Source organism: Malaya genurostris, chromosome 3, assembly GCF_030247185.1.
Source record: "Malaya genurostris strain Urasoe2022 chromosome 3, Malgen_1.1, whole genome shotgun sequence".
NCBI lineage: Eukaryota > Metazoa > Arthropoda > Insecta > Diptera > Culicidae > Malaya > Malaya genurostris.
The window spans coordinates 246,049,525-246,065,229 of record NC_080572.1 but is presented as its reverse complement, the minus strand read 5'-3'; the positions used below and the strand labels follow the sequence as shown (position 1 = coordinate 246,065,229).

The window sequence follows — 15,705 nt, the reverse complement described above, 5'->3', positions numbered from 1 at the left end:
TCAGCCAATCAGAACGCGAGATGTCTGCATCTATACAAGAGCATCCATATAAAAGTTGAGTGGTTCATTTTTCCTACCATTTAACAACAAAGATGAAAGGCCAAAGGGTCAAAACACTTGTACTGTAAAATGTTGATGTAATACACAAAAATAAGATTAATAAACAGATATTTATGCAAACAAAAATTTTTTTCCTACCAGTTGCTGAGCATCTGTTCCCGAAACAAGACACACGAGAGCAACATCGAGGACCTGTCGTATCACTGTTTCCCGTTCTGCGAAGAGAAAAGGAATTTTGAAAAAGGGGCTGTCTATACACCGCTGCCAGTAGCATGTATAAAATGAAATGTGATGTGAGAAATAGCGTCATTTAAGTTAAAGCAGCTACTCTGAACGCACGAGACACCGTCAGCACGATGGCACCGAAAACCGGTAGAAAGGCAGCCAAAAAGTCCAGCAAGGCCCATTCAAAGCACTTTGAAGTGCTAAAGATCATCCTAAAGAACTAGTTGAATTTTGTCGCTTTCCTACCATTTTCTGAGCAACTGTTGTCGAAACAAGACACACACGAGAAGTTTAAATAATTTGCACCGTCACTAACACATTCAATTACGAACGGCAATGCGAAAGCGAAAGTGATGATGTTGAACACATCTTTATACTAGTATAGGGTCTTGTGAAAGTATGCCATGCGAAACAGGGTTGCCATATATACACAATAATCTGTATTTTATTCATACATACATATATATATATATATATATATATATATATATATATATATATATATATATATATATATATATATATATATATATATATATATATATATATATATATATATATATATATTTTCTGTATTATTATTATTATTATCATTATTAGTATTAAAATTACTCTTGCATACCGAAGATCGTCGATACATTTCAGACCAGGCCATTGCAATTGTCTCGTACTGAAATTTCGAGAAGAATCTGATATCTTCGAACTTCATAGTTTCAATAAAAATAATCTACAGCAAATTAAAAAGGAATTGTTTCAAGTTTGGAATACATAGTTGTAGAATAGTAGCTGTTCAATGTAACTAATCTGTACCTTAATGTAGGTGCATCGCTTCAAACTCTATTAGTGAAAAAGGAGAAAGCTTGCACAATTCATATAATCAATCATCTAACTGATGTTCGGAAAAGTGATGGGAGCGTGTCAGTTTTTTCGTATTGACGACATACAGTTATGTCTCTGCCATTACCCACCCGCCTTTTTTTACATTTATGGTACTGATGGTACTATATGGACCTGGGATCGATCATTCAGTGTAAGTTACCATAAATATGTTTTACTCACTTTTTGAAAAAGAAAAATTTAAACACGTTTTTCTGAAAACCAACTTTTCGAAGTCCGTGAACACGATACTGCAAAATCTACTGAACCGATGTTTTTTTTTTTAACTTGGAACCTACTTTCTTGGTATAAAATGCCTCCCCCTAAGCAAAGCTTTGGTATTACATTGCTGTTGTGGAATTTGACCTTCTGTTTCAACAGACTTCGCAGCCGATTCAGAGTGTACAGAACCAGTGCTTGGCTGGTGCTACGATTCTACTGACACTACGAATTCTTCCAGGTCGGGGCTCGAACATACGACAACTGGTTTGTAAGACCAGCGCCCTATGCATTGAATCGCCAACCCGGGACAAATGCCTCCCCCTACGTTTTTGATATTTTTCCCTTTTCATATTATGGTAGTTTTTCACCACAAAATTAGTTGAAAATTTAGCGCTTTTTGCTTAAATATGCCACGTACTGTACAAAAAAAAAAACAAAACAATAACTCGAAACCAACGGAGAGGGGAGAAATAACTCGTATTTTAAGTAAATTTAAGAGCATTCTTGATTTCAGATAATTCTACGCCGAGTTATCGTGTTCACCGTGCAACGTGATTCTCAAAAGAGGTTTTGGGGAATGCTCTTTTACTGCCTTATTTTCAATAATAATATACGGAAATTTGGCTTAATAATCTTTAAATAATTATAAAATTTAAAATGTAAAAAAAGTTAAAAAAAATTGCTTAAGCTGTTTCTCCGAGAAAAATTACAAAAAAAAGTGTTTTTCGTATCAAATTTTCCCCTACTCCCCCCTTAAAATGTCTTTCTTGGAAAAAAAGTTGGATCCAAGCCTTTCTGGGTTATTTCAGAAGTACGATTGTAGTTCAACAAAACGGGAGTAAACATGATCGTTTCTCATTTGTCTCTGTTTCGAATCAATTCCAATCACGATATGAAGACTATTGAAGAATTCGGCGAAATGACACTTTCGACAAAATGGCGTTCGGTGAAACGACATTCGATGGAATAACCCTTACGACGATATGGCTTTCGGCGAAATGACGCTGATCCCTCCGCACCTCTGACGCGTGTGGAAGCACAATCCCGCGAATCATTTTTTTTCGTAATAAAATTTAAGAACATTTTTTTTTCAAAAGTTTTTTTTTGAAAGTTATTTTAATGATCAAATAGAACAACATCATCAAGACTTGATGAAAAACTAGAATTTTTTTTTCTGGGTGGTTTAACGAAACCTTCACAAATTGTAGATAATAAAATTAACTTAAATTTATTGTATAAAATACATAAAAAAACTTGTAGTAGGTAATGTTAGAGACATAACCACGAGATTCACGTAGAACTGCTGTCGACAAGGGGCAGATCACTTTAAAAATATACGTTTATTTTGATACATTATTGTACTAATAATATATCAATTTCAAGTAAAATCTCATTAGATCTCTGAGAAATGCTTTGGATTCTGATAAGACCCGAGGTAACCATTTCTCAAACTTTCAACACAGTTGACAATTATTTCCACGAGCAAAATTCCCAACAAATTGGTTACCTCTCGTTCGGCGAACGGCGCACAAAGTAAATCTGCTACATGCTTGTGTGCAGTTTCCTAAAACGCTAACGCTTCGTACCAAGTTGTGGCAGCCATGAAGTTGGACGTCGTATGTATTAGTGACGACACTAATTCTAATTGAAAATCGATTTTATAAAATCGTATAAATGAATATGAGGAAATCCAAAAAACTCTTTGCTTGATTCTTTGTAGAGACACTGAAAATGGTTTGAAACTAAAAGAACTGTCGATTCGTTTATGTATTCTCTCCGTTGATGTATTTCCGCACTTGTTTGAAGCGAAAGCCACTCTGCGATTGGAGTGAACGAACAGAATAGATAAGAACGAACGAATAGATCAAAAGTTCAAAAGAGTGGTTCTAACGGCTACAAAAAATACCAACGTATCGAATTTTAAGATTGAATACTTTATTTTGGATTTTTCATTTCTCAGGTCGATTAAATGTATTTTTTCTGCTACCCGCACGCAAACGACCAACAGCTGAATGATGTAATCGCGGAATTCATTTCAGGCTTTCAGAAGGAGGTATTTTCTACGAGTTTGATATGTCGTATGCTGATTTTATTTGCGCCCGTTTTGCGAATTTTGCACTGCGAAAAGTGCACAAAGCTTATTGAATTATTCTAGATTTGCACTAAACGGATGATAAGTTATCTTAATAGTTCTTTAGATAACAGTTAGAGCCATTACCACGGCTGATTTTGTATAATGTTCCCCATCGTTGTTCACTTTTCGTTTTCTTTTCCTCCTATGCAAACGACCAGAAGCTGGATGGCACAGTCGCTCTTGTTTGTAGCGAAACTCACACTGCGAATATCTAATAGTAGATATGCTTACAGAAGAACTAGTTGTTGTTTTTCAGCGTATAGGCTTTAGAATCAGAGCCTTTGCCATTGACTGAATCACCAGTTTAATAAAGCCAGGTGTAGTTCCACTTCCGATGTGTCTCCGTCAAGGATTATCATAGACTAAAGCTAGCAAACGCGCAACAGGGTCTAATAATGGATTCGGTCGATATTGATGTTTCGTGTTCGGACCTATTATTTCACTATTTAAACAATGTTTTCGTAATAATCGTGGTATTAACAACAATCTTACATTTCGTTTCGTTGGAGAATTAGAGAAAATTCTTAAACAGGAGAAAAGTTATTAAGAAAACAAATCTGGAGTAATTTCGTTAAACTTTCGTGTTGTGGAATTTTGAAAATTCACCCAGGTGAGCATAGTAGAGAAAAACGTAGTCCTACGTCAAAAAAATTTTTTTTCGTATATTTTCTATATAATTTTCGAAAACAATTGATATTTTTTCAATGTTCTGGACTTTTTAAAAATCGAGAAAAATATATTATCTAATTTAAAACCCATAACGAAAAATATTTCAGGGTTTTTTCATACAAAATGGGCGTTGCGAAACGCATATTTGAAACGTGCATGGAATGCATTTCCAATGCAAATTTGTCAACGTGCATTGGAAAATTCCATTCGATAGAAAGAACGACGAGATTTGAATTTGAAGAGCCGTCGCATGATTCTTACCCGTACGCGCGGAACTCTTCACAAGAGCGCATCGAACTCGTTCAATACTCTCTGGTATCCGGACGTGGTCCGAAGGTTTTATTTTGGTTATAGTGACTATGAAAATAATGACTTTGTGAGAGTGTAAAGACGTGATATAGTAGAATTAAACTGAATAACAACAGTTCTATTAGGAACAAAATATGTCAGGTTCCTTTGCGCAACCCTGTAGTATCAACTAACCTCTGTCTAATCGCGAATGAAGGCGCTCAAACTCGCGCTATATGCGCCGTCTAGTTGTCTCAAAATCAAACATTTTGAATACAAATGCGAACATAACGATATCTACAGGTTATAGCGTTTGTTGCAATGATAGATAGCGAAATCGACGACAGAAAAATTAACACAAAGGGACAATATTTTACTGAGAACCCCGGCAATCCTGAATTTGGCAACTGTCAATTATTCCCAAGCACGGCAAAAGCGATCGAGATGGATTTCCTAGAATAAAAAAATCGAAGATCGTTGTACGAAATTACGTTTTTTTTCTCTCATTAATTTTGCTATCCTCAGTCTCCATCCAGCTAACTTCGATTTTCCGTCTGATGTATGCTTCCATGATCATCTCAAACTTACGTGTCACAATATCAAAGTTGTCAGCATTGCCGAAAACATGAACGGACTTTCGGAGGATTGAAACCTCTCGTGTCAATATTTGCATTTCTTGTTTCACAATCATGTCAGTGCTGAATTACTCATGAGTTTTCCCAGTTATCGTGGCTGTCTCCGTGCTCGAGTGCTATCAACTGCAATAGTCATAGAACTGTGAGGACGTCAAACATTTAACCTCTTCTATTAACATTTGACGATAACACATCCTTAAATGTCAACTACACCGAACAAAATTGTTCACCCAAAAAAAAAAACAACAGCTCAAACCAATCTCTAACCTACTGCTAATTTCCATAGCATCACCACACATTTCCATCCGGTAAAACGAATCATCATAGTTTCACACAAAACCAAATTTGATTAAATTGCAGATCGCTGCAGAATGTTTCGCCATTAGTCAGCGAAACCCCCGCTCACCGAATGAAGACCCACGTGCACGAATTTCGCGTCCGAACGAGCACGCAAACCTGTGCGCTGTTCAAATTATTCTATTGCTTTGCATTTTTCGATTTCGAAACCAACTCGCCTGGTAGCCAGTGTTTCACCGGTTTCACCAGGCTATTAAACTTTCCTGTACAAATCTAACGCAAAAAATGCTTTCTCACTACTACCGGTAGAAGATGTCCTGCTCCGTTCCGTTCCGTTCCGATCCGATCCGACCGACGGGAAGTGAATGTGAGAATATGCGCGTTTGTAGCAGCTTCGCCCGAAAGTCGTTACAGCTACCCTTGCCTGTTCTGCTCCTTGCTCCTAGTTTTAAATGCTACAATCAATGTGAGTGTGAATGTGTGTTTGTGTGTGTGCTGTATATATTGAGGGTGTTATAGCCCACTACATTTTGTTCTGATTGTTTCTTACTGCTAAATTTCATTGTTTTTTTCCGGTTCAATGTTTGATCATTTGTTCACACGTTCGCTATCTATCACATTCCTACTTTTCGAGAGAGATAAGAGAAAAAACTATCTCACCACCATTCACACTTGTTTTTTCTTTTGTTTTAATTTTATTTTTGTACAGAGGAAGATATCTGAGCGAAAATCGGATCCGTTCCCGCGTTTACTCACGTAGCTATTTTCCGAACCGGACCGGGCCAGGTCCGGGTTGAGCCTGGCTCCGGAGACCAGGCTGCTTTGGCTGCTTGCTGTTGGCTGGTTCGTTGATTGGTTGGTTGGTTGGTTGGTTGTTACCAGCTTCGTTGTCGCTGCTGTCGGCTCTGCGTGCACCTGCTGTAGTCAGTGCCGCCAACGCTGCCACCGTTCCAATCCGGCTCACTGGAATGCGAGCTCCGACGGCAGCCGTTGGGCCAATTTCATCTTCCATCTTGATAGTGCCATATTCTAAACTGCATACTCACAACAATATGCACTAAAAGTGTCACATAAAACAATAGAATACTCGTACGGACCAAAACGACCGGTCCGGTGGCTGCGTTGTGCTGCATCGCTGCCGGATGTTCACCTGTAACGGGAAGGGAAAACAAGAAAAACGTAAAATGGTACAATCAGAAAATTTATTTGTGCGCTGGGATGATACGGTGGCGTAGCCAGCGAAGCGATCGAGCATACCAATATGTTTATCGGAAGAATTGATCGCCCGAGGGAGTGTGAATGACCTGGTTTCATGAAGGGTGTAGCCGGGTTTGCATATAAAAACTGCCACCAAACAGAAAAATAATTGATATACGCTGCTTGAAATTGGTTGCATTGGAGATGATTTTCCCAAAATTCTTCTGATTTTCATTTTATTCAAATTTTTCAAAAACCTCTTGCAAAAAAATAAAAAAAAAAGGGGATATATTAGGAATTATGGGAAACCTTTCTGATTTCTTTCAGAATTTTTTAAAATGTATTTCATGTGAAAAAAACTGTTCAAAATTTTCCTAAAACATCGGACTTTAAAAAATAAATCATTCGATAAACCATGCGTCCCCATCAAATTGTCATCATCGGATGGGGCCGCATGGTATTTTGTTCTAAAATCATATATCACACGCCCTTAGAACTAAATACCATGCGTTTCCATCTACAACTTGAGTTCAGAGCTTAAGAAAGAATTTCATTGCTAAAGTTATTTAAACACTCAAAACACGTTTTCGTTCGGCACGTCAGAAAAGACATTGCACTTCGTTGCAAAACAAAAAGTGTTCTGTAAGTAGCAGAAACTTTACGTCTGCTTAGCGGTTCAAATAGAACTGCCGAGTTTAGCACTAAGCAGTTCAATTTGAACTGCTCTGCACTGATGAGTCAAAGACGAAACGTAAAACTAATAAAAACGGTTATGTGCCCTAGCACAAAATTTGGCTAACCCCTAAATGACCATACCTGCATCGGCCAGAAATAGTCGAAAACACATTTTCGTTCGGCACGTCAGAAAAGACATTGCACTTCGTTGCAAAACAAAAAGTGTTCTGTAAGTAGCAGAAACTTTACGTCTGCTTAGCGGTTCAAATAGAACTGCCGAGTTTAGCACTAAGCAGTTCAATTTGAACTGCTCTACACTGATGAGTCAAAGACGAAACGTAAAACTAATAAAAACGGTTATGTGCCCTAGCACAAAATTTGGCTAACCCCTAAATGACCATACCTGCATCGGCCAGAAATAGTCGAAAACACGTTTTCGTTCGGCACGTCAGAAAAGACATTGCACTTCGTTGCAAAACAAAAAGTGTTCTGTAAGTAGCAGAAACTTTACGTCTGCTTAGCGGTTCAAATAGAACTGCCGAGTTTAGCACTAAGCAGTTCAATTTGAACTGCTCTGCACTGATGAGTCAAAGACGAAACGTAAAACTAATAAAAACGGTTATGTGCCCTAGCACAAAATTTGGCTAACCCCTAAATGACCATACCTGCATCGGCCAGAAATAGTCGAAAACACGTTTTCGTTCGGCACGTCAGAAAAGACATTGCACTTCGTTGCAAAACAAAGTGTTCTGTAAGTAGCAGAAACTTTACGTCTGCTTAGCGGTTCAAATAGAACTGCCGAGTTTAGCACTAAGCAGTTCAATTTGAACTGCTCTGCACTGATGAGTCAAAGACGAAACGTAAAACTAATATTTAAACACGCCCGTACGTCTATCTCGATTTAGCTAGTATTGACGTATGGAAATAGTTCGTTTGAAAGCATTAGTGACATGTTGCCAGCGCACGGTTGTATTTCATAGTGAAGGACCAGTGAGAGAAACATGATCAGAACCAATGAATTGACAAATATTTAGGTTTTTATATACGGTTTAAAGTTTTTTTTTAAAAGGTATGGAAAGCTGATTGGAGTGAGTACGACGCACGCCAATCTAGGTTCCGACATCAGCAAAATGAGGCTGACAAGTCAAGAAGGCGCAAAAAGCGAAATTCAAGAAAAAATTACAATAACAGATCCAATATTCTTTCAACGCATCATTCATCTACAAAACGACATTGTAATAACATTATTAGTCACAAAATGAATAATAATTGCAATAGCTATAATAATACAACTACAACAACAGCGGAAATAATCTTCCACCTGATAGAATACTTCTTGATGCAGCTAAGGATCGATTTTCGGGACCACCAACAAATTACAGACCTACAATTAATTTTCAAAGAGGACCGACGATTAATCCTTAATCCAACCTGCAACTAACGATGCCGAATCAAATGTCCTCTGAATGCTCGTCAACTGATACGTGCGTGGCGTGTCGTGCTCAACATTCGTGTTTTTGGTAATTTTGACGCATTACCCAGAAGAAGAGAATAATGACAATATTATCATAAGTCAACAATCATGTTCAATAAGATCTCCTCATCTAGCGTCGTCGACAGAAATCGTAGCATATTGTCAAAATTTTAACCGTATGAAGAGCGCATTAAAGATTAATGAATTCCATAAAAATATTTTAGGGTGTTCGTATGGAATTATTCTAGCAACCGAAACTAGTTGGGATGATAGCGTTAACAGCACGGAAGTCTTCGGAAACATTTACAACGTTTTTAGAAACGATCGCGAGCTCCATACATCTGATAAAAAATCGGAGGGAGGTGTTCTCATTGCTGTTTTAGCAGAATTTGACGCCGAAATGATAACCACTACGAAATTTAAAGAATTTGAACACGTATGGGTGAGAATTCATTTAGCAGGTAAAACACATATTTTTGTTTCAAGTATATTTTCCTCCTAACAATGCCCAAAAACCCACATATGAAAAGTTTCTGCATGTTGCTGATGAAATAATGACTTAGCTTCCATCGGAAGTTAAGGTTCATATATATGGAGACTTTAATCAGCGCAATATCGAATTTTATCCAGACGCTGAAAATGATAGCATTTTACTACCTCTCGTTGGGGAGAATGAAACACTTCATTACTTATTCGACAAAATATCCGGTTTAGGTCTTAATCAAATTAATCATGTAAAAAATCAGCAAAACTGTTATTAAGATTTTTTATTTACTAATATTCACGATGATTTTTGTGTAATAGAATCACCAACTGTGGAAAAGTGAAGCTTTTCATACAGCAATCGAATTCTCAATATTTATACATCAGATTAATAGACCCGACGACTACGAGTATGAGGAGATTTTCGATTACCACTCAGCAAATTATGATAGTATTAGTCGTAAGCTACGAGAAATAGATTGGCAAGAACTCCTCCTTAGAAACGAAGGAAATGTCGAAATTTCAGTCGATATTTTCTACGCACGGCTGTACGACATAATAAATGAACATGTCCCATTAAAGAAAATTAGGCGACAAAATAATTCGAAGTATCCTGTTTGGTATAATGAGCATATTAGAAACCTAAGAAATCGAAAACAAAAAGCTCATAAAAAGTACAAAAGAGAAAATAATAGTGACAATTTATCGAATTACATACACATCTGTGACCACCTAAGTTTAGCAATTGATGCTGCATTCAAAGAGTATAACTCAAGAACTGAACAGGAAATAAAGTCTTGCCCAAAAAAATTCTTTTAGATATGTTAGAAACAAATTGAAATCAGAAAACTTTCCGTCAAGAATGTATCTACAGGAAAACATTGGTAATAACTCACAAGAAATTTGTAATCTTTTCGCTAATTTTTTTCAACAAATCTACGCGAAGTTTTCTGAAGATGACCGCGATCGTGAATATTTTAATTTCTTTCCAGAGTTTACTGAAGATATTAATGTAAATCAAATCGAAGTGCTAGACATATTAGATGCCCTAAACAAATTGGATGTCTCTAAAAATGCTGGACCTGATGGGATTCCACCCATATTTATGAAAAAATTAGCATTAGATCTTGCAACCCCTTTGTGCTGGCTTTTTAATAATTCGCTTCAGTCTGGAGTTTTTCCAGATACGAAGGACGTTCCACTACTACTAATTTGCTTGAATTCGTCCACTATACCCTGACCGCTATGGACAAGGGAAATTACACTGAAGCTCTTTATACAGATTTCAGCAAAGCATTCGATCGTGTTGACATACCCATGCTTAGGTTCAAATTACAGAAATTGAGAATCTTACCAGGTCTTCTTAAATAGTTGGAATCTTATCTAACAAATCGTCAACAAATTGTAAAATTTAAGGATAAAAAGTCGAGCCCCATTCACGTCAGTTCCGGGGTCCCCCGGGAATCTCATTTAGGTCCTCTTTTATTTATCTTGTTCGTTAACGACATTTCCTTTCTTTAAAAAAAATAAAAATTCTAATATACGCAGACGATATAAACCTATTATATAAATAAAGAAAAGTGAGGATGCCAAGGTTTATCAAGAAGAAATTCTTTCTTTTTATACATGGTGTAACAAAAGTCTTCCTCAACTAAATGTGAAAAAATGCAGTAGAATAACAATCAGTAAAAAACGAAATACACCTGACTTGATACTTACTCTTGGAAGTCAAACAGTTAAAAAATGCGAAAGAATTAGGGACTTAGGAATAATACTAGATCCTAAAATGACTTTAGTTGACCATTATAATACAATCATAAACAGCCCAAGTAGCATGTTAAGTTGTTGTCCTGTATTTTTCTACTGATTGTGCAATTTATCAAGTAAGTTTATGTTACTATTCTTGTAACTGTTGTGTTATGGAAAAAGCCCAATTTTCTGTGTTGTGCAACATATCTTTAAGTTCTTCCGTTATTACGAACATTTATTCACAATTATTGTGCAAATGATACAAAACTCATGCGTCGATCCCATCACAGAGACAGTCATAGAATCAGCGAAAAAACAATTGTGAAACTCGTGAAAACTACTACCTACTGTAAACAAGAAATGGAATGACGTTTATTTTTTTTTCATAAATACGTTTATTTCTTAAGGCAGTTTACATAAGTTTTTCTTCGCCGTAGCATCACTTTTACATAATATTCTTATCCTAATTTAATTCTAACATAGTCACAACGTTTTGCATTTATTAAAACATATTCTCTTATTACTTAAATATCATCTTAGGTAACTCGTCATTAATTATGAAATCTACTCGGAAATATTATTTGAACCAAACGATTAACTTCTATAAATTATAAAATAAGCTGTTATTTTCAGACATTTTGTTAATAATTTCATAAACTGTTTCGAGTTTGTTTGTATCATTACATTATTTTTATTCTAATTTAGCTATTGGTTGAACTCATGGACGCAGCTGGGATCAGAGCTAAGTCTTAAAAGGGGCCTTTATTAAATTGAAACTCCAATTTTCTTTATGAAATGATAAATAAGTTTCATGTATGAAAGGTCACGACAAGCAAGAATGTCTCGAACTGGGATATTGGATAGTCTACCTTGGGTACGCAAAGAATTTATTAGTTGAGATCTGACATCACGATACTCCACGCATGTCCAAACGACATGATCAATATCTCGATAACCTTCGCCACAAGCACAATGATTAGTCTCGGAGAGCCCAATTCGCAGGAGATGTGCATCTAACGTGTAGTGATTGGACATGAGTCTGGACATCACACGAATGAAATCCCTACTCACATCCAGTCCCCTGAACCATGCCTTTGTCGATATTTTAGGAAGAATTGAGTGCATCCACCGACCCAGATCATCTTTATCCCAAGAAGCTTGCCAGCTGGCAAGTGTTCTTTGGCGAGACGAGCTATAGAATTCGTTGAAAGCAATCGGTCTCTCATAAATTTCACCCTCAATAGCACCACGTTTGGCTAAAATATCGGCTCTTTCATTGCCAGGAATGGAGCAATGAGCCGGGACCCAGACTATAGTGATTAGATAATTATTGTTCAATATGTCGTTCAGGCACTGTTTTATTTTGCCCAGGAAAAACGGTTCAGTCTTGCCAGTCATGTTTGAGCGAATGGCTTCAATTGCACTCAGACTATCTGTGAAGAGGAAATAATGGTTTGGAATTAATGTGACGATTACACTCAAACTATAATGAACTGCTGCTAGCTCTGCTATATAAACAGATGCAGGTTCTTGAAGCCTAAATGAGGCCGAAACATTATTGTTGAACATACCAAACCCTGTCGCTTCTTCAATTCGCGATCCGTCCGTGTAAAACATTTTCTCAGAGTCAATATGCCTGAACTTACTTGAAAATATTTTTGGGATTTCCGTCGAACGTAGATGATCCGGGATTCCACGCACTTCGCTTTGCATGGATGTATCGAAAAATAAAGTTGAGTCAGGGACATTTAGGAGGCTGACACGGATAGGAATATATCTTGAAGGGTTGATTTCCTGTGACATATGGTTAAAATATACTGTCATGAATTTTGTTTGAGATCGAAGCTCGACTAGTCGTTCGAAATTATTAATTACCATGGGATTCAGCACCTCACATCTTATTAGCAGGCGTGATGAAAGCTCCCAAAATCGATCTTTTAATGGAAGAACTCCCGCCAGAACTTCGAGACTCATTGTATGTGTCGAATGCATGCACCCTAAAGCAATTCGCAAACAACGATACTGAATTCGCTCCAGTTTGATAATATGAGAGTTTGCAGCAGAACGAAAGCAAACGCATCCATATTCCATCACTGAAAGTATCGTTGTCTGATACAATTTTATTAGATCTTCCGGATGAGCACCCCACCAAGATCCTGTTATTGTTCGAAGAAAATTTACTCTTTGTTGGCATTTTGTTATCAGAAACCTAATGTGTCCTCCCCACGTGCATTTGGAATCGAACCACACCCCGAGGTATTTAAAAGTTAAAACCTGTTGGATCATTCTTCCCATCATATGGAGCTGAAGCTGCGCGGGATCATGCTTTCTTGAAAAGACGACTAACTCTGTTTTCTCCGCAGAGAATTCGATACCAAGATGAACAGCCCAATCGGACAAGTTATCTAAGGTATCTTGCAATGGTTTATGCAGATCAATAGCTTTGGGTCCAGTAACTGAAACCACGCCATCATCTGCCAATTGTCTTAGTGTACATGGGGTTACTAGACAGCTGTCAATGTCATTTACGTAAAAATTATAGAGGAGCGGACTGAGGCATGAGCCTTGCGGGAGACCCATGTAACTATTTCTGAGTGTTGCCAAATCGCCATGTGAAAAATGCATGTGTTTCTCTGACAAAAGGTTGTGCAAATAATTATTTATAACCGCTGGGAGTCCATTTTGGTGAAGCTTGTCTGAAAGAACATCAATGGAAACTGAATCAAATGCTCCTTTAATGTCTAAAAATACAGATGCCATTTGTTGCTTTTGAGCGAAGGCAATTTGGATGTCAGACGAAAGTAATGCAAGGCAATCATTCGTCCCTTTATTTCTACGGAAGCCAAACTGAGTATCTGACAACAAACCGTTCGTCTCGACCCAAGTGTCGAGACGTCGTAGAATAATTTTTTCGAACAATTTTCTGATGCAGGACAACATCGCAATGGGTCTATATGAGTTGCGATTGGAAGCTGGTTTCCCCGGTTTTTGAATGGCGATAACTTTCACTTGTCTCCAGTCAGGTGGAACAATATTTTGCTCAAGAAACTTGTTGAACAATTCCAACAAACGTCTTTTTGCGAGGTTGGGCAGATTCTTCACCAAGTTGAATTTAATTCTGTCCAACCCTGGAGCGTTATTGTTACAAGACAAGAGTGCTATAGAAAATTCCATCATTGAAAATGGGTTATTAATAAAACCATTATTTGGAGGAGATTCCCGTATAATGCTCTGCGTAGGAACAGAATCTGGGCAAACTTTCCTAGCAAAGTCAAATATCCATCGGTTCGAGTATTCATCACTCTCATTGCCCACGTTACGATTCCTCATTCGTCTGGCCGTGTTCCAAAGAGTGCTCATTGAGGTATCTCTTGACAAACCTTCGACAAAATGTCTCCAATAGCTACATTTTTTGGCTCGAAGTATGCTCTTGTACTTGGTTTCTAAAACCATAAGTTTTTCAAAATTCTGAGGAGTTCCTCCTCCCCGTTTTAGAAACGTCTTGCAAGCATTTTGTTTTGCGAGTTTAGCCTCTGAGCACTCTTTGTCCCACCAGGGGTTGGGAGGCCTTCTGTTAGTCGTTGGCCCAGGAAAGCGTTTAGTTTGGGATTGTTCTGCTGCCTCCAGAATCGAACAAATGAGGAAGTCATATTCTTCAAGTGGAGGGAGCTCTTCCATTGAATTCAAAATACTAGAGATTCTACTTTGGTATTTAATCCAGTCGATATTTTTTGTCAAATCATATGGAATACTAGCTGAATTAGCAATACATTTGTTACAGCTAATTGAGATGATGATTGGTAAATGATCGCTACCGTGTAAATCAGGCAGTATTTTCCAGGTGCAATCTAGTCGAATTGATGTTGAGCAAAGAGATAGATCTAATGCACTTGGGCGTGCCGGAGGTCTTGGGATCCGTGTCATGCTACCCATATTTAATACCGTCATGCTAAAATTGTCACAAATGTTTTGTATTAAGGATGATCTGCTATCATTGTAAACGGAACCCCACATAATACCGTGCGAATTTAAATCCCCCAGAATCAATCGTGGTGCAGGAAGGGCTTCAACCATTTCATTAAGCTGTTGCTGTCCAACTTGTGCTTTTGGAGGAATATAAACCGAAGCTATGCAAATATCTTTGCCTTTAATGTTTATTTGGCAAGCAACAACTTCTATACTAGAAGTTGAAGGGATGTTTAATCTATAAAAGGAATAGCATTTCTTAATTCCCAAAAGCACTCCACCATACGGAGAGTCTCTATCGAGACGTATAATGTTAAAATCATTAAAATTTAACGCTATGTTTGAAGTAAGCCATGTTTCGCATAAAGCAAATACATCACATTTTTGACTATGCAATAATATTTTAAATGAATCAAGTTTTGGCATGATGCTTCGACAATTCCACTGCAGGACAGTGATTGTATCATTTGCGACGGGTGATAAATTATCCATCAAAAGATACAAAACCTGAGACAATTGGCCATTGAGCTGATAACTGCTTCAAAAAGGTTCTAGCTATTGGAAGGAATGCCATTATGAGGGTCTTTAAGGGTTCAGATATATTGAATGCTGAGAAAATCCATTCAACAATTTCCGAAAACTTCAGTAATCCTGTTGGTGGCTGTGAAATGGAGCCCACTGGATTATTATCTTTTTCTGTACTAGATCCTGGATTGGTTTGTGAATTTGACAAACCAGGAGGCACAGTCTTTGGT

At 37.4% G+C, this 15,705-nt stretch overlaps 1 protein-coding gene across 3 annotated transcripts in view; it reads right to left on the bottom strand.

The window, feature by feature from the left end:
- Positions 1-882: 882 nt before the first annotated feature.
- Positions 883-15,705, bottom strand: part of LOC131436428 (zwei Ig domain protein zig-8) — a 353,158-nt gene continuing 338,335 nt past the window's right edge. For all 3 annotated transcript variants that reach the window (XM_058605148.1, XM_058605149.1, XM_058605150.1), the window contains one exon: positions 883-6,556. In XM_058605148.1, the coding sequence (XP_058461131.1) occupies positions 6,408-6,556 (149 nt within the window). In that variant the 3' untranslated portion in view covers positions 883-6,407. The remainder of the gene's footprint in view (positions 6,557-15,705) is intronic.